We start from the raw sequence: 26,812 nt of genomic DNA, 5'->3' as shown, positions 1-26,812 counted from the left end.
ATGACTAGAGAACTGTTGCATTTGCAGCCTCCTGGCTACCAAGGAAATGAAACTCAGGACAGTGATTTGTATTTGATTTGGTACCCTTTATTGGCATCTAAATCTAAAAAAAAAAAAAATACAGAGGGTAAGAGTCTTTCAGTGACAGTCAGTTTCTACCCGTCTTCCAAGGTCTTCTGGTCCACATGTTAACCTCCTCCATGGAGACCTCCAGCAAAGTGGGGAAGGCAAGACCTGACCAAATGATATTTATTTCTAAGATAAAAAGAGAAATTATCTCCCCAAGACCCAGTGCTGCACCTTGGTTTTTTTTTTTCTTTCTGTATTACAAAGAATGAACTGGATTTCCTTTGCCCTGACTCTGTTGATCACCTTGAAAAGAGTCCTTTGCTGCACTTGGCCTTGCCCCTGTGGCTGTTGGCGTTCCATCACCCAGAGATGCTGGCATCTCGTCACCTGAGCTGATGACATGCTTCCCCTTAGTGATGAGGAGAGAATGGGAGGCCTGGATTCAGGGTCCCTGGCTTGAGGAAGGAGGTGAGGAGTTATAGGTAAGACCCTGCAGTGGATGGGGAGGCAGGGGGTGTAGCTGTGCAGAGGCTGTATGTGTGTGTGTGTGTGTGCACGAGAGAGAGAGAAGGGGAGAGACTGCACACATGCTTGGCCTGCAGAAGCTACAAAGCGTGCATTCCTTCAGGTTATTATTTTGCCCTTTGGCAATCTTAAATACCTCTGCAATGCTATTTTTCCCCACCCCCACCGTTAAGAGCTGTGCTATCTGCTGCCTTTCAGCACTCAGCAGTATCATGGAGCTTTTTTGCTTGTAATAAGAGGCAGATAAGGCACAGTGCCCCTAGAGGATAGTATTGTTGCTGTCAGGTTTAATCTCTTATCTTCCTGTAATTCTCAGTCCAAGTACTAAGATCTGCCGCATGTATGCAGCCCATTCTGGGGAGGAACATAGCAGCTGAGTAACACTTGTACAGTAACGCTGCACAGGAATTACTCATCCTGTTTGGAAATAGAACCACCTCCGCTCTGCACAGCCGAATAACAACTGTGCAGCAGTGCTGCAGATGGATCGACGATCAACAGTAAGAGGCATCTATCTGTAGGGAATGAGAGCTCCATTACATTAAACACTATACAGAGATGTTTCACTGCATTGAAATGAATCTACTTCTGGCATGCGGTACAGAGGCCAGCTGAGAGCCGGACAGCAACCCTGCAGATGGGTGGCTTGCCCAGCACTAAGATACAGCCACCTCTGTTGTGCGGCACAGTTGGTACCTAATAGTTTCTTACAACAGCATAAGGGGAAAATGGAGGGGGCTGAAGTATTAAGAGCTAGGCCATGGCTTTGATTTCTGAGCAGCAGAGCCTGGGAGCTTAGGCACTATGTATGTGAAGTGCTTTGCTATATTTCATTCAGCTTCTGTTTCCTGAGACAGCATAGTGCTCCCTGCTAGCTGACTGGGAACAATGCTGATGAAGGGTATCTCATGCCAGCTTTGTGCTCTCCGGGAGGGAACCTAGGAGTCAGGACATGTAGAACTATTCTTTAGGTCATGCTACAGAGGCACCTGCTTCTAGACTGATTGCATGCGTTCAAACCTGGCTGTAGAGCATAACAGAGCGATGACTCGCAGCTCCCTGCTGCTGGCCCCGGGCTTCCTGAGCAGCTAACACTGGAGGATCTAATAATAGCTGGAAGGGGCTGGAGCCCAGCTCAGCCCAGCCCCATCAAGAACTGTTTCCCTGCTTCTCTCACCTACAAGAAACATGCAGAGACAGGAAGGTTGTTGGTAATGCATCGAAAATCCAGGTGGAGTTTCCGATCCGCCTGAAGCCCCCCGGCAACCTGCTTGTGGGGACTGGTGCTAAACAAGCAGCCTTTAAGGGAAGCGCTTGGCACAATCCATCCTGGAGGGATTGCATTTTATGCATCAAGTTGGAGCTAACATTTGCCTTTTATGGGAAAATTCTAGGAGTTGCATTGTTCTTAGAGCAGACTGGGCCTGCACGTCAGGATTCCTGGGTCCTATTTCTAGCTGGGGGGAGGAAAGTGGAGTTTAGTGTTTACAGCTGGGGGTGGGGAAGTGGAATTGAAATTCCTGGGTTCTGTCTCCAGCTTTGAGGAGGAAGTGAGCTTGCGGAGCAGGGAGTCCAATCATTAAGACTTGGCATCTATCCCCAGGCCTGGGAGATAAGTGAGGATGGGAGAAAACGGCTGGCACTTAGGACTCATGGGTACTACTCCCAGGTCTGTTAATGCCTTTTGCCAGTCATTTCCTTTATGCCTCAGCTGGTCTTCAAAACATAACTCCTCCTTGTCAGTGCTTCACTAGGATGAGATGAGAGTTGTTCCCAGGAGATGGACTCACCTTGGCCCCAAATGCACGTCTGACTTTGCTGGAAATTCCCCCAACTCACATAAAAAAGCAAGACACAGGTAGCAAGGCCTGAGTGAAGCAGTGCTGATTTCTGAGCCAGGTCTTCCCCACCTCTGTCACAGAATGAATGGTCCCCATCTCCCTTGTGAATTTATTTTCCAACTTGCAGTAGGGTAAAGGGCTGAGATAAATGCACATTAAAAATAGGCAGAGTGCATCAAACATAAATACAAGGCAATCCTGGTGGAGTCAGGGCTATGTTGGGGAAGTAGCGTAAGTGCCCTTGTGGGAAGAGGGCGAGTAGAGTGAACTGAAATGCTGCAGGCAGGAGGAGTTGGGATATAGAGCCCTTCTCCCTGGGGAGTCTTGGCTCTGATCCTGCCCCAGGTCAGGGGCACACGCTGGCTCAGAAGGGTGGAGACTTGAACCTCAGGCTTTTCCCCTCCTAGGGAAGCTATCTTCAACCAATGGCCCCTGAAGTCCCATATGTACCCGATGCCCTGCATTAAGGGGAAATCTGGCTCTTAGCAGGGTCGATCTCTGAGTTGGCAGGCTGAGAACCGACAAGTCCCAGGAATCCCAAGTGCCTGCTGCTCTCTAAACATAACCCCTGAAAGTACTGAGCTGATGCTCAGCACAGGGTGCTGTATGTGCTTCTGCCCCAGCTCCTCTGCATGTGGCAGGTGGAAGACAGCTATCATGACCCACCCTGACCCCCTCAAGAGGGGTGAGGTGCCTACATGTTTTGCGGGCCAGACATCCTCTTCCACCGCGCATCGTGGTGAGAACAGCAAGCTGAATGCTCCTGTGGGCCCAAGGCACACCAGAAGGGACACAGCATCCTCGTGAAAAGCAATCAGTAGCTCCATGGTGTCTGAATCCTAGGAAGCCATGTGTCCCTCATCACAGTCCAAGGTGACCTGTATCAGCAGCACGGACCTGGGGACACAGCAGCACCTAGTAGTGCCCACAGCTCTGCTCCAGGCTTCTCAGCTCATCCTTACTATGGGCAACTGCTTGGCAGCTTCAGGGCCTAGTCATCCCCCAGGTCAGCCCTCTGCACCTCACAGTCAAAGGCAACAACCCAGCATCTCCGCACACCAGGGTCCCTCGGGCCTGTCCTGGAGCAAGGGCTGCTCAGAGGTCCAGATGGATGCTTCTAAGATGGTCCAAGAGGATCAGGCGGGGTCAAGCAGTGTAGAGATACAGAGACATGTCAGCTGCAGGAAGAGGAGGAAAATATGAACACTAATCACCCCTGTAGCAACAGGACATGTCAGCTGCAGGAAGAGGAGGAAAATATGAACACTAATCACCCCTGTAGCAACAGGGATGGGCACGGATGGCCCACCTTGTGCTCAGATGCAACCACTTCTGGGGTGGAGTATGTGGGTTGCAAGGATTTCTCACCTTGTGCAAAATGCAGCCACTGCTGGGATGTGCCCACAGGAGGACAGCCCAGCAGATGTGCTCCACTGGGATTGCTCAGCAGAGCAGAGGCAGCTGCCTCTGAAGTGAGGCAATGACACTGCACAGGAAAGCACTGGCTCTGCACCAAGATGCAGCCACTTCCTTTATGAGAGGAAATAAAGGAGGACCCTGGCACCCATAGAAATAGCTGGGAGAGGAAGTGGCAGGGAGCCGCTTCATAGAGATGGGCATCATAGGGACCCCATCCCCTTTAGTCAGCACCCCCTAGCACTGTACCAGGCACTAGGCTTGGCACCAGCTGGGAAGGGAGACTGCGCCAGGCTGAAGCCCCTGTAACACAGTGCCCCTTAGTGCTACACAGGGACATCAAAATCAGGACAAGCTACAAGGAGACAGCACTCCCTTCGGCCCCACTCCAGCAGCCTGGGTATCCCTCAGTGTGGGGAATGTTTCCATCAGCTGTGAGCGGTGCCCAACCCGCTCCATCCCTGTGGCCTCCTCCCATAAGCTGTTAGTGTCTGAGCTGCTGCCTCTCATCCTGTTATCATGGGCTCCCTGTCCCCCAGGGAGGAGAGGGAGGGAGGGTGCTGGCTGCTTCTCTTCCCCAGTTCATCCCTGGGGACAATCATGGGTTGGGAAAAGCAGAGGAGGGCACGGGCTGGCTCATTCAGGTGACTGGTACATGCAAGGACTCATCCTTCCCAGACCCACCCACAAACCCCAGGAGATAGGGTCACTCACCAGCTGCAGATCTTCCCAATGTCCTGCTTGAGAGAAGACAGAAGAGATGGCATTACACAGAGGGACTTGGGATTCCTTCCAGCCCTTTGCCCACATTGTTCCCCCAAGATCTGATTCTTAAGGTATTGTCCACTCAGGAGATGAGCCACCCCAGCCCCATCCGCTCTGACTCCTGGGATGCAGTTTCTGCCACACACCCCTTTCCCTCCTGCTCCTACAGATTGCACCACCTCTCTCAGCAAAAATGAGTGAGCCAGGCAGTTTCTAAGGTGCCACCCTACCCTGCCTTCTGCCTGCCAGCAAGATGGGATTTCTGGCTGGACAGAGAGGACAGAGCTGTAGGTCCCTGAGACATCTTTGCAGAGCAGGAATAGCACAAAGCAAGCCAAAGGGCCTCAGCAGTAATGATGTCTCTCAAGCTCTCTGTTGATACTGCGGTATAAGGAAAATAAGCCCTCACTTTAGTCACTGGAGCCCACCTTCCCATTTCAGAACCCAGGAGTCCTGGCCCCCAGTTCTCCCTCCATTAGGCCTTGCTCCCTCCCAGACTGGGGGACGGAGCCCAGGAGTCCTAGCTCCCAGGCCAAGGGGAGAAAAGATTGAATTGGGAGGATGCAGCCCCTGGACACACGGGGCCACTCGTGGATATACTGTATAGCATTAGGACACATTTTAGGATGAGTGCAAGCATATGTGTGCACACATGCATACGTGCATACACACACCCATACACACACCCCACCCACAGTCAGCCCTGTTCTTAATGGCAATTATGTTAGACCTAAATACAAAGTATCCCTGCCCCATGAAAGTCCTCTGCAGAAACTCCCAGCTGGTGGCTCTGGAGAGCAGGTGCTCCGATCAGCTAGCGAGACAGCTCAGACTCCAGCAGGCAGATGGGTTTGCTGAACTGTAGAGGAAAGCAGGGAGAGCAAGACCTGAACAAAGGAGAGGGGGTGACTCAATTTTCACATCTAGGCTACAGGTCAGAGCCTCGTGCCGCTCCATAGAGGGAAAGGGACATGCCAATGGTATGGCACATCATCACATATAACACATCAAATTCTTTTTGCCAGGTGAAATGAAACTAGATACTTTACTAATAAGCTAAGGGGCTAGCCCTATACTATTTAGTTTAAGATCAAAGCAAAAAAAACAAATGTAATTGTTAGAATGTGTGCTGATTTGCTAGATTGCATATATAGGTTTTAAAAATGAAACTGGGCAAAATATTGTGTCCTTAGTCCTGTCATCATTATACTTAAATATACATCTCGCATTCAGATTCATAAAACAAAATCTGGCCTTCTTGAGCATCTTGACAACACCTTCACTGTCGGTTGTGTCTACACCTGTGTTAATATTACTACATCTGAGTTAAGGTTTTAAGTAGAGCTGAGAACAGTCTGTGGGGCTGTGAAATAGGAGAGAGAGAAAGACATGCAGAAATGCCTAACAAACAGCAAGATTGCAGAAGAAAGGATAGTAGAACATTGATACTATTAAAAAGAAGAGGTGGTCATTAACACTCCTAGAGTGGAGAGAGATTAGCAGGAAGGACAAAGATGATAATAAGCTACAAAATTATTGACTCCACATGGCCTGAATAGGAATGCCTCTGCCCTTCCCAGGCAATTGGTTTTAATGTCTGGGTGGAGAAGGAATTAAAGGGGGGGTGCAATTGTATCCAGAGAGTCCTTCATAATTCCTGGCAGTGCAAGTCAAACATGCACCTCCGACTACAGCCAGCAGGAGGCAGGAACTCAGCAACATTAACAATGTTCAGGTCAGGCTAGACCTGGAGGGAGCAGGATTCACAGTTTAAGGTCTACCCATCTCTTTTCACCTATGTCCTGGCAGCCTGGGCATGCCATGGGGTGACAGAGAAGACAGGGCAGGCAGGGGCTGGAGAAACCATAACACTCCCCTTGCAGGATGTGAACAGAGCACCTGACCCTGAGCCATCCAGGTCGTCATAGAGAACAGGTCCGCACTCATCTATTGCAACCAGATGAGGATGAACAGCCTCAAGACCTGGAGATGGGAATGCCTCTGAAATCTCTCAGGAAGGTGCTTCATGATTTTGATGCCTGGTGATCTGCTAGATCAGCTGCAGGCAGCACATGGGGCAGAAGTCTGGCCAGGAGACCATCGGGGCTTCATTCTCCTCCAAGAAGTACAAGTCCTTGAATCACCCAATTAGAGGCAGCATCACCTTTACAAAACTAGCTGGTCATGTCCTGTAGTCCAGCATGGAGAGGCCTGTCCAATCCAAAAGTTCCCCATGGATGGTCATCGCTATATGACTGAGTAGACCCAACCACGCTAATGAGTTTCTCATTGAAAAAAAAATGCAGTTCAGTAAAATCTCAAATGTTCGGTAGGAATTTTGGTAACTTTTTAGATAGGAAATGACATCAAAATGTTTTGTTTTGACATGTCTGTCTTGCTTCATTTCCTGTCCCAACGGGGCATGATTGTCCACTGTGACCTGTTCCTCATCTCTAACATAACATAACATAACATAACATAACATAACATAACATAACATAATGTTGAAATAAATCCAAATGACATGATAAAAAAATGCCCTGACTCAAGGTTTTGTGGAATTTTTGTTTCATGAAGAATTTTGGGAATCAGAATCATATTTGAATATTGAATTTTGAATCGTCCCAATTCAAATCTGAATTATTGGTGAAAACCATTTGAAACAGCATGTCCTGAAGAACTGAAACCCCAGTCCCTGATCAGCTCTGGGTCTCGAGTCCACAGGGGGCAAAGTCAATATTTGTTAGTTTGCCCACAGGCAGCAAGTGTTCATTTCCCATGAAAGAAGGCCAATAAATTTACAGCTGCTCCTTGGAGGCAAGGGACCTTTAACTCAGAGGCAGAGGCAGGTGGGGGGCTTTGAGGTCTAAGGGCCACAGGTTCAAGAAAATGGCAGAGGGTGCTGAACAGAACAGGTGGGAAAAGAGAGAGGGAAGAACAAAAGGAAGGAGAAAGCTTGGAAAGAGGAAGACCTGGGTTTGTTGGAGCTAACCAATAAGGCCCATACCTCAGAGTTGATCCTTTAATGCCCTGGACTCCTGGCACTAGCTGCTGTTGCTTCCAGGAATTACTAAATTAGTAAATTCCTGAAGGTTGTGTCTACTGCACTTGCCATACATGGGGATGGAGAGCGCGTGGTGAGCAGAAAGGCTGTGATTCACCAGGGAATGTGGCCGGACTGCCACAGCACAGCTGGCTGGGCCATGGCCAAGGGCGCGCCCCGTGGCTGAAAACGTGATTCCAGGATGCTCCGTGGGCCAAGGATGATGTAACAGAAACAGGGCCTGAGGGCGAACTGTGTATTTACATTCCACGCCTTGGCCTGGCCCGGCGCCATTGCACATGGGATCCAGGCCCACCTGCGTGTGCAGTCAGGTCTTCACGGCAGGGTGGGGCAGGGAGCCAGGACTCCTGGGTTCCTTTCCCAGCTCCAGGAAGGACGGGGTGTCCTGTGGATGTAAGCAGCTGGGACGGGCATCGGGACTGCTAGATTCTTTTCCTAGCCCCAGTTATGGGAGGGTGGCAGAGCTCTGACACCACCCATGGACAACACACATGCGGGGGGCACCAGCGAGGGCCTCCCAGCCAGTGTGATGCAGTCAGCCCCAAACCCCCAGAAAGCACTCTGTGGTTCACACCGCTGAGCACTTCCAAGAGCAGACAGTTAAGGTGCTCGGGTGTCCCAGTGCCCAGGGCACCTGGCCCACTTTTGCCTGGTGATGCTGCCCCATGGTGTATTAACAGAAGCTTCTTTGTGGTCATGATGAGCAGCCCCATGCCCAGTCTAAGGCCTCACTACCTCCCTCTGTTCAGCACAGTCCTCTGCTCAGCGAGCGTTCCCCTGGAGTCAACTCATCCTCCGGGAATCCTTAAGCCGTCTCCAACAGTAGCAGATGGGACCAGCCATGCCAGAGACACCCCTTGGCATCTGAACAGCAACCCCTCCTCTAGCAGCCAGGATCACTTCTACCCCTCCTAGGCCTAGGTCTGGGCCACATGGGGAGCAGCTGTGGGATGGTCAGAAGAACTAAGTACATGCCTGGAGAAGCTGGGGCTGGTGGCCTACCATTAGCTCGTACCTGGCTGCCACTGGAGGGGTCACATCCTGCTCCAGGGATGGGGAGCAGAAGTACGGGGTGTGACCCTCCTCTCACTCTCATACACACAGAGCAGGGCTGAGATATTCCAGCAGGAGGCTGCCACACACAGGCATGCACATGCACACACACACAGAGGGCAGAGCTGATCCCCTCTGACAAGGAACAGGCAGTCACATGCATGTGCACGCGCACGCGCACACACACACACACACACACACACACGCACAGCAGGGGTACATGCAGGTGCTGCGTATCTTGGGGGAAGCCAAAGCACCGGAGTACTGATCAGATCACTTGTCTCCTAGGGTGGGGCAAAGACAAGCCCCTCGGGGCTCAGTTGGGGAGGTTTTGCGGGTAGGGACACGCCAGGAGATGTTTTGCCAGGTCTGCCAGCTTCCCTGCCCTTTGCTGATAAGAACCAGCTAAACTGTCCCAAAGGCCTGAACTAAGCACCCTGGTGAAGACTCCTGGTATCACCACCCCTGCAGTGGCTCAAATCAATTAACTCCTCTTAGCTGGGGTCCCCGCCTCCCACAGAGCAGGTGGGGCAGGAGGGTAGTCTGAAAGTCAGGGGGGCTCCTGAACTTCCCCACCAGTCCCCATTGCTACCCCAATGCCTCTGTGCAGTAGATTGCATACTTTCTTCTCCACCCTTAACCCCCATTATGCTTGTTTGGGGGGCCCCTGATTCAATCCCTGTCCTCCCTACTGCAGCAAGGAGTCTCCCAGATAACAACCCTGCTTTTCCTATTGCCTCGTACCTTCCTCTCTGGAACGACAGACACGGGGAGGCAGCCCCTGCGCCCTCGCCGGCACTTGGGGGTCAGAGGGTCCTGGGCTGTCTTGGCGCTGAGGTTCTGGGCGATCTTGACCTCCACGGCCAGCTTGACGTGGGTACGGAGGTTCTTCTTTTCAAAGACCCTGTGGCACTGGGGGCAGGACAGGACCTGCGCACCACCTCGGGCCCAGAAGCCCGTGATGCAAGCCCGACAGTAGCTGTGGTCACAATCCAGCAGCACCGGATCCTTGAAGTGGTCCCGGCACACGGGGCAGATGGTGGAGCGGTGAAGCTGAGCGACAAGCCCCATCCCTTCCATAGCTGGGCTCCCTCCTCCTTGAGCTCCCGCCTGCTCCTGGCATTTTATACAGGGAGAGGAGGAGCCAGAGTAGGGCTGGGCCCTGCAGGTAAACAGCCCCTTGCATCACCAGGTGGTTTTTCCATGAGCAGGGAGACCTGGGCACCGGAGAAGGCAGCAGGGGAAGAGGGCTGACTCGTGAGAGGGACTATGCAAGGGGTGGAGGTGGGAGCCAGGCCTCCTGGGTTCTGCTAGCAATGCCAGAATGGCAGCGGGGTCTAGCGTTTAAAGTATGTCCGGGGTATGGGGGCTAAGAGGGGTTCTTGGAGGGGTGTAGAGATGAGTGGTGAAAGCAGGAAGAGAAGACTGACTCTGACTTGTCTCCTGGGGAGGGCATGGAGCCTTCCCGCTATCAATTCTGGGACAAGGAGGGTGGAGAGGCCCGGCCAGATCTGCCCCAAGTTTCAAACCACCACCCAGTCCTACTGCCAGAAATCAGTAGCAGAGGGCAGTGAAGACCTAGCCAAAACCACCTGGCAGAGGAACACTTGGCACAGGATTTTTCAAGACCCCCACAGTGGGGAAATAGACAGTGGAGAGGACATTGAGACAACCAGACTGGAGAACAGTGGCGAGGGCGACAGCAGCGACAGCAGCCGCATGCCCTCCAGTGAAAGCAACAGTGGAGGAACTGAGTTTTTAACCCCGTATTTGGGGACAGGACAAGGAGACATGGGGGGTGAGGGAGACGCTGCCTTGCAGGCGGGTGCGCAGGAACGCTGTTCCATGGGTGCGGATATTGTAACCAGTGTGCGGGGTCCTGTGGTGGGTTAAGGAGATAATGATCAGTGACTAGAAGGCGTGTACATATATAACCTATATCTATATCTATATATAGATATAGATATAGATATATATTTTTACCAAGAAAAATCATTAAAACACTGTCCGGCTTTTGCTGTTTGCCCCCTTGCTTTAACCACTAGACCCTGGTCCCCCTCCTTGCACTGCACATACAACCCAGGAGCCCTGGTCCTTCCCCCACAAGCTAGAGGGCAGGAAATGTTGTGTTGAGTTAAGAGTGAGGGTGAAAAAAACATTCCTCCCATAGCTGGAAGGGGTAGGGTGACAGCGGTGGGGAGTGCTGGGGCTCAAGACTAGACAAATGCACCTGCCTCGTGATTACAGGCCCCAGGGTGGAAAAGAAAGACCACAGGCCACTGATAGGGAAACTGAGTCACAGTCTGGACCTTCAGGGTCTCACTGTGAGGGGCAAAACAGGATCAGGAGTCCTGTTTTAGTCTCCTCTGGCCTCAACCCCCTGGTGCCCATTCCTGACCATGAAGACTGATGCTCTAACCACTGAGCCAACTGCTCCTTTTGGTGCATGCTTTTTGAAGCAGTCACACACAGAGGTAAGGTACCCTGGTGTCACCCCCACTTCCTCACAGCCCTGTAAGTGTCCCTGGCAGGCTGGCTGCCATGTGCACTGTGGTAGTGTCCATGGGGCCCTGCTGAGATGGGGGCCTGGCTGTGTCAGGTGCTGCACGGGCACAGTGGGAGGTCAGGGCCCTGCTGTGAGGTGCTGTGCACGCATGCAGGCGCGTGCACCCCCCAGATAATTTCTGTCCGTGCCCCAACTCCCCTCCCTGCAGGTTATCTGTTCCTGCCCCAGATATACACCAACCCAGACACACACAGATCATATCTGTCCCTGTCACACACGCACACACGCACACACAGAGCACATCATGTCTGTCCATCACACACACACACACACCAGATCATTTCTGTCCTTGCCTCAGATACACACACACAGCAGAGCACATCATGCCTGTCCATCACAACACACACACACACACACACACACACAGAGCAGAGTACATCAGGTCCATCACACACACACACACACACAGCAGAGTACATCAGGTCCATCTCACACACACACACACACACACACACACACATAGAGTAGAGTACATCAGGTCCATCTCTCTCACACACACACACACACACACACACACACACACACACACACACACACACACACACACACGCACACCCATCAGATCATTTCTGTCCCTGCCAAAGATACACACACGCACACAGAGAGAGCAGGTCCGTCCCACTCAGCCCCGTGCTCGGAGGGGGGGCCGGGCGGCGCGGCGCAGCGCAGCGCTGTGAGGCGCGAGGCGGGGCGGCGAGTCGGGCCTTCGATAGCTCAGCTGGTAGAGCGGAGGACTGTAGCGGGCACAGAGACATCCTTAGGTCGCTGGTTCGATTCCGGCTCGAAGGACACCGGTGTTTTTTTTTTTCCACTTCCCCCGGACTGCGCGGCCCGGCCCGGGCGGGACCGCGGGAGAGGAGCCGCCCGCCTGGGACACACGCAGCGTTAGTGACCACCCCCCTCTACACACGCACACACACACACACGCACACACACGTTGTCAGTGAGCCGCCGACACATCCCCGCCGTGACACCCCCGTTAATGACCACCCCCCACACACACCCCAGCTGTGACCCACTTGCACACACACACATACACACACCATCAGTGACCCACACACACACATACACCCCCACTGGCGGTGACCCACACACATGTAGCCAGTGACCACCCCCTGCCCCCGCACAAACACACACTGGCAGTGACCCACACACATACTGGCAGTCATACACACGTACACACACCCCAGCAGTGGCGCACACAGACCAGGAGTGACCCCCCCACCACACACACACACCCCCCTCCATGACCCGCACACACCGTTAGGAGTCACCCCCCCATGCACACACACACCTTGCTGTGACGCTCACACACACATACACTGACAGTCATACAAACAGACACCCCAGCAGTGACCCCCCCACACACACTGTTAGGGACCACCCCCACACACACCCTCCCCTACTGTGACACACACGTGCACGCGCACACACACACACACACACACACACACACATACATACACTGGCGGTCACACACAGACACAGACTGGCGGTGACCCCCCACACACACCCCAGCTGTGACACATGCACACGCACACACACACCTGCTGTGACCCATACACACACACACACCCATACACACCATCAGCAACCCACACACATATATACATACACCCCACCAGCAGTGACCCACACACACACACACACAGTCAGTGACCCCCTCCCTGCCACACGCACACCCTGGCAGTGACCCACACATACGCACCCCAGAAGTGACCACACCAGGGCTGCTACCTCTGTGTGTGTGTTTTGCTGTGTATACCAGCGTATGTTCCTGTGTGTGTCTATGTGTGGGGGTGTATGTGGGGGTTGTCACCTGTGTGTGGGTGAGGGTCAATTTGTGTGATTGTCTCTGTACGTGCATTTGCTCTGTGTGTGTGCATTTGGCAGGGTGTACACTGCTGTCTGTCCCCACATGTGTACTGCCCCATGTGTGTTAGTTTGTATGGTGCCATCTCTTTCTGTAGGTCTGCACATGTGTTGCTGTCTCCTGTGTGCATAAGTATTTCTCTGTGTGTCTGTGTGTGTGTGTGTGTGTGTGTGTGTGCATGATTTTGTGTATGCCTGTGCCTAGGTCAAGGTGTGCACAGCTATCTGCATTGCTCTGTGTACACATGTCTACGTAGTGCCACCTGTGCACATGACTGTACAAGTACATTGCTGTCTCTTTGTCAGTGTGTGTGTTGTGTAGGTAGGGGGGTGTGTGTGTGTCCTTTTGTGTGATGCCATCTCTGTCAGTTTGCACTGTTTTGCCATTTCTCTGTGTATCATTGTGTGGTGTTTCTGTCTGTGTGGGTGTCTACTTGCTTAAAGCTAACTGCACATGTTAGGACATGAGCATGTTGCTGCCTTTTGCTGAGTGTCAGTGTGCATATGTGTGTTGTTGTCTGTAAGCTTATGTGTGCATCACTGTGATCTCATCTCTGTCGGTTTGCCTGTGAGTTGCTGTGTTTGTGTGCGACTGGGTTGCTGCTTCCGTGTGTTTGTGCGGTTTCACACTGCTGTCTCTATGTGTTGTGTGTTTTTGTATAGGGTATTGTGTGCATTGGTAAGTGAGTGTGTTGCTATCTGTAGGTGTGTGTGTGTCAGTTTGTGACATGCCATCTCTCAGTTTATATGTGGGTTGCCATCTCTCTGTGTATCACCGTGCATCGCTGTTTCTTTGTGTACATGGATGTCTGTGTGTGTGTTACTGCTTCTGTGGATCACTGTGTGGTGCTCTCTTTGTGTGGTTCAGTGTGCAAGTATTGTCTGTATGTGTCAGTGTTCATGTGAACGCTTTCTCATGCCTTCACACACATGTAAATAGAGGCAGCAGCACACCCCATCACAGCCGCTCTGACACACACATTAACACAGGGACACAGATCCACGCACACACAAGCTGCATGACAGTGTGTCACCCTGAGATGGGGCTCACACACCCCAGAAATTCAGCAATACACACCTGCACTATAACACACTCACATGCAGACACAGGCATGCAAACACACAGACACACAAGGAGGCTCATCAAAACACAGGAACGAACAGACACATGCCCACAAACAACACACAGCAGAGGGATATTGGGATAAGGACATAACAGAGACACACACAGCAATACACCCATATCTGAGAAAGAGAAAAGCCACGCGCAACCCAAGGACACAGACACACACACAGAATGACAAACACACATGTGCTGACACAGAAACATACAGACATGCACTCATGCATAAAACAAGAGACAGAGACACATACATGCACAGGCTTGCACATGTGCATGAAACGAGACACAGAGACACACGTACATAAATAATACACGTCTGAGACAGAGAAACACACACACAAGGCAGGGACACAAAGACACACAGAGACAAAATCAGCAACGTGCATATACACACTGCAGAAGACACAGGTGGACATGCATACACACTCATATAGAAGCAACACGCCGGCACACACGCAAGATACTGTCAAAGAGATACAGTAAGAAAAAACAACAGATACACACACACACAAAAGATGGGCAAAACAACACATGTACACATAGTAATAAAGGCACACATGACAGACACACACAAAGGACATAGAGACGCAAACAGTGCCACAAGCACATACACAACACACACACACACAAGAATGAGGCACACACAGACCACGCACATATGTGAAATCAACATTCCCACACACACCCCCACACACCCTTTTCAGGGCTCCTTTATGTACTATATTGCAGTATAAAAGGGCTCAGCCCTTCCCTGTTGCCCATGACCTCTACAGACCATCCCCTGGCACCCTCCACCTTCTCACATGAAGGCTCCCCTTCCCGTAGCACCGCAGGAAGACATTTATAGCCCCAAATTACAGGTAGAGAAACTGAGGCACCAACGATGCAAGAAGTGCTGCACTCACGAGTCAGCTTCAGAGACAGTGTTCAGTCATGTGGCCCTGACTCCCAGTCTTGTGCCTGGATCACTAGGGAACTCCAGGAAGTAATGCCATGCAGGGCTGGCCACACCATTACCCGCATCTGGCATGGCACAAAGATCCAGTGGCATAGACAACCCTAACCCCCCAAACTAGCTTGTGCCCCCAGCCAGCGGGCACTATTTGTGGGGAAAGGGGCCCTCTGCTATTTCTCAGCCCTTCCTCCCCACCTCCCTGCCATGCCCCCAGCATGGAGCCTCAGCCATGGAGGTAGGAAGGGTGAAGCCTTGCTGCCACTGATTGATGGGTTAGTCCTGAAGGGAACAATGTGGCAGAGCCTGGTACAGGACGTCCCAGCCTCACATTGCTATTTCCCCTCCAGGGCATACCTTGGATTCCTGCTCTGTTTCAGTGGCGCTGCACCAGGGAAACAAATAGAGCCACTTCCAGATGGGTGTGTTGCTTTTCTGCCAGCTCCGGGGACCCCTTGCCAAGTTTTCCCCACCCCACATCCTACCTCCTGCAACCCACAGCCTGTTTGCATTGCTTAACTGCTATCTCCCATATCACGAAAGCCAGGAGATTGCCAGGGACAGATCAGAACAGGCAGATGTATTTCCACAGCTCCCCAGTTTGGTATCGGGATATGGGAAATGCATTCCCAGTCAGATCCTACAGGCTGGACTCATTAAACATCTAGTGATTTTGGAATTGTTCTTAGAGGTTGTAAGGGGGGGCAGTGTAGCGGGGAGTGGGGGGCGGAAGGGGGCAACCTTTTTGGCAGGCGTGCCACAAAGCAGCCCACCTTTCACAAGCACCATTCAGATCCCCTTCTCCTGCCTGATCTTTGGCTCTGCCTTATGCTTCCTTTTCTATGCTCCCTGCTGGATTTGCTGCTTTACTTTCTGCTCCCTTCCCAATCTGACACCACCCCCTCCCTGATCTACTACATGCCACACACCCAGACTGCCTGTGTCATTGTTGGCACCCCTACTGTAGGTTGGCCACCCCTGTCAACCCCCCTGCCCCTAAATCATCCCCAACCAACGCCTGCCCAACTTTTTAAGAAACTCCAGTGAAAGAGATCCCACAACTCCCCTAGGCAGCCTGTTCCACTGCCTCGCTGCTCTGATATTACTGGCCCTCCAAAGTTGGTCAAAGCATCCTTGTAACAGGTGATATTTTTGGTGGGAAATGCATCTGATTCATCAACATTTTAAAACCATAATCCCTTTATTACCAGTTTTCTGCACAGAACAACAGGGCAACCCTGACTCCCTGGCCTGATGGGGTGTCAGACAGGATATGAACAAAGCTAAAAGTACTAATGGAGTTCCTTATTTTGGTCTAAGTGCCCAATAACGCACACACTAGTGAGAGATCCTCAAGGTATGTAAATTATTCCAAGTTTCTGCAATGGAGTAATGGGCATGAAGCCATCTGGCTCCTTTACTGTGGCATTTCAGAAGATGCTTGTTTTGCTCCAGGGCCCTTCCCCAGAGGCACTGTCTTACATAAGGAAAGGAAACCTGTCAGATCCTGGTAGAACTGGATTGACCGAGCCTTGTGCCTGCCTCGTGTTGTGTCGCGGAGCTGGCTGTAAAACAAGCCTTTTTTTTTTGCTTCACTTTCAATAGGACAACATGCCCCACGCCCTAGCCACACGTATAGGACAAAGGCAGGGGAGATACTAAGATGATGGTTTCGGCCCCGGTGGTTTCGCTTACCCGACGGGGAGATCTCCTTCTTCTTGGCCTTGAATGATTTGAAAACCCTGTCCCTTCCAGTACTGACAGGCTATCCCTGCAAGAGCACAGACCTCCAGTGCCAGGATCTGGGCTACACAGTTTATGGTGGGGGGGATTGCTGTCGGGCTCTCCCTCTAGCTTGCTCCTTCGGCCTTTTGGCTAGGGGGAAGCGAGACTAAGGGGATCTGAACTCCAAGGCCTCCAGGTTTGGGGCTTCACCCAGGATGCCTGCCATGGATTTGGGAGTATCTAAAGCCCCAGACTGATGAGTCTGGGAGGGAGGATACTCACTGGTGGTAGTTTCATACAGGCTTGAATGACTGAGCTCTGCTCAGTTAACAGAATTCAGTACTGATTTGGCGCAATACATGAAATTAAAAAAAAAATGCAAGCTAAAAAAATGCTGCTTAATAATGCCAGCTCCTCAGCTTCAACTGGACCTTTCAATCTGAGGATTTCTATCATTTGGTAAGGAAGAAGGAAGAGATATTGTGATGGGTAAATTGAAGTGCTACGTAGTGTCAGGTATGGGAATGGAAACCAGGAGTCCTGACTCTCAGAAATCCCTGCTCTAATCCACCAGAGCCCATTCGCCTCCTAGAGCTGGGGACATAACCCAGGAGTCCTGGATGCTACCTCCCACCACAGCTCCACATGAGCCCACAGTGCCCTATTCCTTTCCCAGAGCTGCAAATACAGCTGGATTCAGAAAGGAAGCAGCCAAGCAGAAGATCCAGCCTGAGGGAACCTTTTTCCCACAGGGCAGTTATGGGCTGTTGGCAGCAGCCATGCCAGAGGGATATTTAACATCCCAATTAATTCATGACCCAGCAGTGAGAGCAAGAAGAATGCAGCTGAGATTCAGGGCCTCCGGGTCTAGTGAGCTGGTGACGCAGGGCTGGGAATCAGGACATCTCGGGCATTTATACACATACTTTTTCATCCTGTGCCATGCTGGAGATCCACCGTTTTGAAGAAGACTTGATTAAGCGAGTCTGCTCCACCCGTGAGCTAACACACACCCCGCTGTGCCACATGCAGTTGTCTGAGTGGTGAAATGCACCTTAGCGTGCAGAAAATGGCAGCAGTGCACTTTTGAACAAAGGCAGACACAGTTCTTTGGGTGAATCCGATATCTTAAGTTGATCTAATAAAAGATATTGGATTCACCCAAAGACCCTTGTCTCCCTGTGTCCTTAGACCAACACAGCTACAACCTACACCCCTTTTGAACTAAAGCACCTTCTATGTGTGTTAGTTCAAAAGCGTGCCACTGCCGTTTTTTCAGCACTGATGCACATTTCGCTGCTTATACAACTACAAGCAATGCAGGGCGCTGCAGTGCTTGCATATGTAAAAATGCCTCTTGGGTCTATACTCAGCTCTGGAAAGGAAGCAGGGTCTAGTGGTTCTGTCAGGGCCGTGCTGCACTGACGCTGAGCTTCTCACGACACAGACCGCATCGGTGCCATCACAATGGATCCAGCATATTCAAGTGAAAATCAGAGGCCCCCTGTGTCCTAGAGGGATCCCCACGTAGAGGGCAGTCTCCCAACATAGCCACTTGCTCTCCTGCAATATGCACATCCCTGGCCACCCTCACTCCAGACTTCATGGCCGTGTCAATCCAGCCATGTGGCAGAGCTGTGTGCTCCCCAGCAAAGTGGACTCGCCCTTCCCTCTGCCACAGGGCCTGGGCATGTTCTCCCAGCTGAAAGGGGTGGAAGAGGGTGAAGGCCCCCATGGAGTAGGGGTCCAGCCCCCACTTCTTGACCACCCAGTGGGGGCACAAGCGTCTCAGCTCCTCCACTGGCCGCTGGTGGATGGCAGCCAGGTCCCCCAACACCACTTCCACAGCTTTCTTTGGGCTAAGAGGGTCAAAGAACTGGGAGTCATCCCCATAGGTCTGTGAGCCCAGCACCACTCCCAGCCCACTGGAAAAGTTGTGGCTGGGGTACGTGGTAACCCGAGAGAGGAGGTCACTGATGGAGGTCCCACCGCGGATCCCCTCCTCCTCCCAGAACTTCTTGGTGCAGGCCAGGCCCACCTTCGTGGCCCCAGTGGAGCGTAGAGAGCGCAGGGCCAAGGTCTTTGCTGGGGACAGGGGAGGGTGGAAGCTGATGAGCTGGGTAGTTTCTGCCGTGGCAGTAACAATGGCATAGTCAGCTGTCAGAGTGATGGGAGGGGTGGCAGTGTCCCCAGGTTGGTAGAGTACTTGGACAACATCCTCTTCCCTCTGGATCTGGAGCACAGTGGAGTTCAGGAGCACACTGCCCCCCAGGGCTTGTTGGAAAGCACTGGGCAGCACATCAAAGCCTCCAGAAATCTCATCAAACCTGGAAGGAGTGGGGGGCAGAAGAGCACAGGGTAAGCCAGTGGTTAGAGAGCCAGCCTGGAGCTAGGGAGACAGATGAAGTTGCCTGCCTGGCCCCCAATCTCCTATCTTCTGCCCACCTCCCATGCACTAGGACTACAGAGCAAGGTTGTGATTAGGGTTAAGGTACAACTTCATTTCCAAGCTCTGCCACAGACTTTCTGTGTGAACCTGGGCAAGTCACTTAGTGTATGTCTACACAGCTCCCCAGAGACACTTGGAGCATCTACACTGAAAAAAACTTGATCTTAACCCATGGCTCTGTCCCTGGCAGATGTTTTAGCCCCCAGCTGTTCTCAGAGCCAAGGGTAAGCTTCTATTTTGCCCACTGATCTCCCCTCTTATGTCAGGCTGAAGGCACAAACATAGGAAGTCTGATATCACCTGACTTCTGGTCTTTTGAAATCCTATTTTCTGTGTTCATTGACCATAATCAGAGCTAAGCACCGAAGGAGAGAAAATAATAATCAGAACTCTTCCAGGCTTCAGTCTACTTGCTACATGTCTCTCCTGTGCTTGGTGCATGCCTGTGGTGGCCCCCAAGACTCGGGCTAGTCAAAGACAACTTACCTTAGCCTCTGAAAACCAGATCCTACTTTGACTATTAGTGCTGAAGTGTGATCCCACTCCATCCTGCTTGGCCCCTGGAAGATCCATTCATGCAGCTATTTTGGTATGGAGCTACCACCTTAAAACCAAGCCACAAAAATGCTGGGGGAAGGACGAGGACCCACCCACGTTTTGTACTAACAGTTCTTCAGGGGCTCAAGCACGGTGGATCAGGATGTGGTCCTCTGTGCCCCAGTCTCCCCATCTGTACACTACCATTGTTATACAACTCAGCATGACTATGGAAGAGCTCAGATAGTGAGAACGCCTTGTGACTGCTGGCGTGAGATTTTTTTCCCATGAGTCAGCCTGTCTCATATAAATGTCAACATTCCTGTCCCCAGCAGCTCACCAGAGTGTCCTTTTAACCGATGATAGCCCTTTCTGCAGAGGCAGGCCAGCCTTTGAGTGTCCAGGCCATGACTAAGATCTGGGCTTACTTCCCAGCTGAGTCCTGGTGTGACTGGGCAAGTCGACGAGACTGGTAACTAGGTGCTGGGGCTCCCCTGAAAACCCTCCAGCTTCCACTGATGTTGCCAGTTCAGCTCCTTTGGCCCTCTATTCTCTTCTTTCTAATGTGGGGATAATAATCTTCCCTTTGCCCACCCGCTGTGTTGATCAACTGGGGGCTGGTCTCTGGAATACATTGGAATGTGAAGTTCTTTTCTCACCTCTTTTCCTGTGTGAACAGAAAAACCTCGCGGAGGAATTCGGTGAAGCCGCGGGAAAATCCAGCACCAAGATTCATCAGGTCTCCGATCATTTGTACAGCTGCTCGGCTGAGGTTGCCCTTTTGGATCAGATAGGCCTGCCAAAGAGGGGGAATCTATTCATTTCCTGCAGGATTCACTTAGCCCAATCTCTTGCCCTTAACTGTGGAAGAGATCTTAAATTAGCGCACCTGAAATTAGCTGAATGGAGATAATCCTTTCCCACATTACCTCTAACCCTGGTTTCTAACACCTAGAAGTTGGCTCAACCCTAGGGTAGGAGGTTTAACCCCCCTTCTAGAATTTCGATGATTAATTATGGTAACTCTGGATACTCCTTTTATGATCTATATAAATGTTCCAGTTGCTTTGTGACTTCTGCTACCTTCCACATCACAAACACTTCCTGTGACATTGAGGAAATGAGCTGGGAAAACTAAATTGGCTTTTTATGAATCAATTAGTCTCAAAGGTGCTACCCTGCCCCACCTTCTTCCTGTGGCATTGAGTTTCACAGGTAAATCTCACAGGATGTAAAAAAAAATAATAATAACATGCCTTGCTCTGATTTGCCACCTTTAAATTTCATTAGATGCCCTCTGTTCTGAGATAGGAAACAGCAGGTACCAATCCATCTTCTCTGCCTCATCCATATTATTTTCTGGCTTTTATAGTCTATTATAGACTTTTATCACATCCCCTCTTTTTCATCTGCTCTCTCAAGTGAATGATCCCAATATTTTTCAATCTTCCTTTGAAAAAATGTTTCCAAATCCTCATGCATCTGCATCACTTTTCTCTAGATCTTGCAATAACCTGTATGTTGGTATCACCAAGAGCTGACATCAGGCCCCTGTTGTGCTGAGTGCCACACAGACATACAGGGAGAGACAGCCCATTCCCCTGCCCTCATCTCCCACCCCAAGTAAATACTCATTAATGTATACGCTCTGAAGACCCCTGGGGAAAAAGCTAGCTACCTCAAGAGAAAAGGAGTCATACTTGTCCAGAACGTGGCTACAGTTGGACTTCTCCAGCACCTGCTCCACCTGGGGAGAGAAAATAGAGACAACTTTTTGAAGAGCAACTCCAGGAATGATTTGGCATAGAACAAGCCCCCATTTCTTTCCTTTTGTGGGGCACCGGTTTCATCCCAGCCCCAGATTAGGGCCACACTGTCAGAGAGATGGGGAAGGGAGATGGGGCTTTTCTTCCCTAGGAATACCAGTTCTCATCTAGGTGCAGATGCCTAGGGCACTGGCTGGCTCAGAGGGTAAGGCCTGGGACACATGGCTTTTCTCTTCTGGTGACATTGGCTATGACCTAACCCCAGAGGCAGGAGCTGGCTAAAGTGAATGGGACACAAGGCCTGTCATCTGGTTGGGCTGTGCTCCCATTCTGGCCTGAGGCTGAGCTATTAGGGGTAGAAGGAGACAATCAGGAGGGTGATTTATCATTATATCACCTCCCTGACCTCTTACCAGCCCCTTGCCACCTTTCACACACCCACACACAGCTGATAATATCTCAAGGCTTACGTGTTTCAAGGCCTGATAGTAGAGCTCTACAGCTGATTTCCCTCGCTCAGACTGCCTCACAGGGTAGCCCAGGATGTTTGGGTTCTTCTCCACCTCGCTGGCCCTAGCTCGGACATTGTTTACCAGATACCAGGCTTTGCCATTCCCATCAGGATATGGGTTTAATTTCAGGCCGAGTTGTTTGATGTATTCCCGGACAATCCTAAATGAGAAAGAAGAAAAAATGGAGGTGGAACAGATTTAAGAAAGGGAAGGACGGATGAAAAAGAAGGGCAGAGGATGAAGGAAGGAAGAAAAATGGTCAGACCCCATTCCACCTATTATGTATCTAAGGAGACCTAGACACCTAAGTGTGATCCTACTCTGTCCCCGAAAATCCATTAATGCATCCAATGTGCCATTGTCTTAGCCATACAACTAAGTCACAAAGAGGCAATGAGGAAAAGGAGGAGGAAGAGGACTCATCCACCTTTTGTATTACCAGTTTCAAGGCCTCAGAAAGTATTGTCAGATAAGAACACAGTTTAGCTGACGACATCTACTCAGGTGCCTAGGAAGGTAGAACAGGATCTAGCCCAAAGATTTCTAGGTATAACAAACTGGCCAAAAAATAGATGCCTGCTGCACCCACCTCCTCCAGGAGTTACTATAGGATAACAATCCTCCATTGCTACCACCTGACGGAGTCCATCCTTCAGCTCAAACAGCAGAGGTCTGTGCTGTTGTTGTAATAATCCCAATTTTGCATGAGCAGACAGTCATGTTACCCACTTCTTCTTGGAAAACCCTATTACCTCCCTGGACCAGAACCAGGCTCAGACAAAAAAGGACTGCTTCCAACTCAGGTCTCTCTTCAGTTTCGAAAGGTAGCGGGGAAGGTCCCACTGGGACATGCACGCTTTCCTCCCCTAATATTAATTCACTTCTCTGATATATGGCAGAGTCGTGTGTGTGTGTGAGAGTGGCTGAATTGTGTAAAACAAGAGACAAGCCAGGTGGAATAATTTGCCTTGCCTGTAAATGCAACTTCAAAAATGGTCCAGGTCTTTCTTTACCATATCCCCCCAAATCTCAGCCACTATCCCCACTGCTCTGCCTTGATGACCCCCTGCATTTATAAAGCAGGAATCAAATACCAGCTCAAGGAACTAAGCTCCAGACACTTTGCAGAGCTGATGGGTGCACTAAAGCCCAGGTGAGGCTGGGCATCAATGGATACATGATTTTGTCTAGGAGATCTCTGCCTTTTTTAGTGAACAGAGCCACCAGTTGCTACATGTGTGTGGGCAGGGCTTATATCCATGGAAGCAGAACCTGCTTGGAGGACAAAGGCAGACACTGGAATTAGAGGAAGCCAACCTGTTAGTAGATGTGCCACAAATTAGTCCTGCACCCTCCCCACATGCCACTCTGATCCCTCTCCCTTACCTGATCTGCTTTGCTTTTTGCTCCCTGCCCTATCTGCCAGCGTGCTGCCTGTCCCCCTCCCCAATCTGCCATATGCCACACACAGAGGCCACCTGTGGCACTTGTGGCATCTGTTCCACAGGTTTGCCACCCTGGCCTAAATCATGGCCCAGGGTTATGAGTCTTACCTGTGGCTGTAGGGCAAGCGTCGGGGTCCCAGGTCCACATACCAGCCACCTGCTGGATCCCGGTATGTCTCGATCCGGCCTCCCACATGGTGGTTGGCTTCTAGGATCGTCACCTAAGGAGGGCAGCCCAAGCATTACCCTCCATGTGGTGGGAGAGGCACTGGCCCCTCCACCTATGAAGTTTCTTGACAGGTATGAGGATGGGAGGCTATTCCCATGGGCATAGTCCTCATTTCTTTCCACTATCTCCTTCCTTCCATCTTAGGTTTTAGAGCTCAAAACAGATGCTGGATGAGAAGCTGCTGGAGACTAGGGCTTGGATTTTCAAAGGAAATGTCCCCTCTCCTGTTCCATGTCCCCCCAAGCCTGGGACTAAACCAGAGCTGGTGCTGCCTAGAAAGGAAAAGCTCCATCTCCCCTTCCCTACCACCCAGACAGCCACAGTCCTAAGACAGATCAATGCCAAAACCCACAAGAGAAAATGGCCACATACTCCATCCCTGCCCTCCCAAGCCAGCTGCCTCTGCTGCCAATCCCCAGTGCTCCCAACCTGGCATCTTCCCTTCCCCTCCAAAGCTGAGGGACATCACCTGGTGCCCTGCATCCTGCAGCACCTTTCCAGCAGTCAGCCCAGATATGCCTGCCCCGACAATCACGATCTTCTGTGGCTTAGCTGCCTTGCCTAAGCCCTCCTGGGTGATCTCCAGGAGTGATTCATATTCTGGGTCCTGAAAGCAGCTTTCCAGGGGGCTGGGTGTGCTCTGAATGGCCGTGAAGGCAGTGAGAAACAGGAGCACTAAAGACAGAGAGAGAGAGACACACACACACACACACACATCAGCAGCAGCAGCATCTGCCTGGGGACCCTTCTACTTTCAGATGCCCCAGAGGGAAGGGGGTCACCATCTTTAGGGAAATGATGCGAAACTTGCCCATTGCTCAGCCAATGCATGAGACATTCAGTGAGGAAGTGAAGCACCATTTTAGCAAGCTGTTCTTGTGACTAAGGCATTGGGCTGGAACCCAGGAGATCTGAATCCAGTACTAGGCGCTGCCACAAGTTCCTTGTGTGCCCTGGGACAAGTTGCTGCATCTCTCAGTGCTCATTTCTCCAGGTCTACAATGTTGTTAACAATCCTCCATTTGTCTCTTTAAGTCAGTGGTTCTCAACCAGAGCTCCATGGCATCCTGGTGTGCCATGAGATCCTTTTAAGGGTGATGCTGGGTGCAATGCAATAGGCCTGAACACCTACATGTCATTCACAAGATAAGATCAAAGATTTCAAATAGGAATCCATGATGTCAAAAATATTCTGCCCTGTTGTGGTCTTCCTGTGTTCTTTGCAACAGAAGAATTGCTCTATTATTTTTCTGTAGTCAAGAAATGAGTGAAAAAGTTGGTATTTTCCTTGGGTGCCTTGAGTGTAATGAGAGATGCTTGAGTTTGATGAGGGGTGCCTTGAATTTTAAAATGTTGAGAACCAATGATTTAAGCTGTTTGGAGATTTGCCCTGGTCTCAGTCCAGGGATTGTTTCTCACTGGGCACATCTGCATGAGCAATGTATGTGACTGAATAAACTCCAGCAAGTATCACCCCAGAGTTTATTGCTCCCAGGTGCAGTGTTTCCATGTGTGCCCTAGACTGCAATACATTGCCCTGGTTCAGAGCAGCCCTGGCTGGCAAGGGGCCGCGGGGCAGGGGGTCCGCCTGTCAGCCTGGAGCTGCTCCAACTTGGTTCATTGTGTTGCAGAGGGGCTGGCTGGGACACTAGGGTGCTACAGCATGGGGCTAGCAGGCAGGGAGCCCCTACACTGAAGCACCCTCATGCCCCAGCCCCGCCAGCCCTGGTCTCTATCTAAACATGCACTGTGGTGGAGTAAATAACTCCGCTGTAGGATAGCACTTGTGTCAGGCAGTACTAGCCTATGGCAGAGTTAATTAGCTTCTCCAGTCTATCAGTGCCACACGTATAGATGGTGATGTTTTACTGCAGAGCTAATTAGGCAACTCTACAGTAAAATGTACATGTAGATGCCCCCACTGTGTCTGTGCAGCACTCAGCACCTGTCTCTTCCTGTGTGTTTGTGGGGCACCTGACACAATATGGCATTGAGATGCTCCCATAGTATAAACACTGTGCACATCCATTGTATTTCTTTGCTGCCTCTCATGCTAATGGATTGTCCTCTCCAAGAGCTCCAGGGTGTCCAGCACCCACAAATCCATAAGTATTCCAACCAGTCATGATCATCTCAACTCTCTTACAGATCTCCAAGACAACTGGGGAAGCTGAAACGTAAAGAGGAGATGTGACCAACCCAACACCACACAACAGGTTGGATCTGGGAACAGACCCAAGGTGTCCTGACTTCCAGCCCAGGGTCCTGGCTACCAGGTTTGGCCAGCTACTGATCTGAGGCTGATACTGCTTAAAATCCTGGGCACTGTCCACAAGCAAAGCTTTCACTTTGGAGAACCAGCTCCATGGGGAACGGGGTCCCTTTCTCCCTGTCCAATTCTTTACTCACCAAACATGGCCATGAGTTCAGTGGGGTCTTCTCTTGCTCCAAACTTTGTCACAACTCTCTGCAGGCAGAAATCATGCTGAAATCTAATGGTTTCTCTCTTCCTTGCTGGCTTCCCTTTCCTGACCTTGTGTACTCCCACAGCACCATGTGACCATGCGGAGCTGGAGAGAGCTGAAAAATGAAGCAAAACCATGGGAGAGGTTAAAGATTAAAATGTAAGTTAATGCATCTGAGAAAGGGGCATCTCTGAGGGCAACAGGACCTGTGCTCAGATTGGTTACCCCAGAGGGTGAAGAAGAGCTAGGAGTTACATTAAAGGGGTCTGTAATTGACCCCCAATGCAACCATGGGGAGTCACTTTCCCCCTCCGTATTTCCCTTCTTTCCCTACGTTGCTCAGATTGGAAGCTTGCTGCATCTCTCTGTGCAGCTTTTGACATGATGGGGCCTGGCCCTGATCCCAACCCTTTGGGTGCTGCTGAAATGGTTACGACA

The 26,812-nt window shown here is 51.1% G+C and overlaps 2 protein-coding genes and 1 non-coding gene across 5 annotated transcripts; 1 reads left to right on the top strand and 2 right to left on the bottom strand.

The window, feature by feature from the left end:
• Positions 1 to 65: 65 nt before the first annotated feature.
• LOC106737662 (RING finger protein 39) lies at positions 66 to 9,844 on the bottom strand. Of its 2 annotated transcripts, none has more exons than XM_019478828.2 (3): positions 9,478 to 9,844; positions 4,566 to 4,591; positions 66 to 3,613 (listed from the first exon to the last, which is right to left on the bottom strand). In XM_019478828.2, the coding sequence occupies exons 1-3, from the start codon at positions 9,811 to 9,813 to the stop codon at positions 3,610 to 3,612; spliced, it is 366 nt and encodes a 121-aa protein (XP_019334373.1). In that variant the 5' UTR covers positions 9,814 to 9,844; the 3' UTR covers positions 66 to 3,609. The 2 variants fall into 2 exon arrangements, with proteins under 2 accessions (XP_019334373.1, XP_014456110.1); XM_014600624.3 differs by having other exon boundaries at positions 4,566 to 4,588.
• Positions 9,845 to 12,002: 2,158 nt separating this feature from the next.
• TRNAY-GUA (transfer RNA tyrosine (anticodon GUA)) lies at positions 12,003 to 12,088 on the top strand. Its single transcript is given in 2 exon segments — positions 12,003 to 12,039; positions 12,053 to 12,088. It is a non-coding gene; the product is annotated as a tRNA-Tyr (tRNA).
• Positions 12,089 to 16,428: 4,340 nt separating this feature from the next.
• LOC102565465 (L-amino-acid oxidase) lies at positions 16,429 to 26,812 on the bottom strand. 2 transcript variants are annotated; one of them, XM_014600614.3, is made up of 8 exons: positions 26,600 to 26,812; positions 26,319 to 26,489; positions 24,379 to 24,584; positions 23,789 to 23,901; positions 22,194 to 22,395; positions 21,636 to 21,704; positions 20,617 to 20,753; positions 16,429 to 19,298 (listed from the first exon to the last, which is right to left on the bottom strand). In XM_014600614.3, the coding sequence occupies exons 2-8, from the start codon at positions 26,329 to 26,331 to the stop codon at positions 18,434 to 18,436; spliced, it is 1,605 nt and encodes a 534-aa protein (XP_014456100.1). In that variant the 5' UTR covers positions 26,332 to 26,489; positions 26,600 to 26,812; the 3' UTR covers positions 16,429 to 18,433. The 2 variants fall into 2 exon arrangements, with proteins under 2 accessions (XP_014456100.1, XP_059571084.1); XM_059715101.1 differs by having other exon boundaries at positions 26,319 to 26,812.

The sequence above is a fragment of the Alligator mississippiensis genome, chromosome 11, assembly GCF_030867095.1.
Source record: "Alligator mississippiensis isolate rAllMis1 chromosome 11, rAllMis1, whole genome shotgun sequence".
In the NCBI taxonomy this organism is placed as follows: domain Eukaryota; kingdom Metazoa; phylum Chordata; order Crocodylia; family Alligatoridae; genus Alligator; species Alligator mississippiensis.
This window is presented reverse-complemented; position numbering and strand designations above follow the sequence as displayed.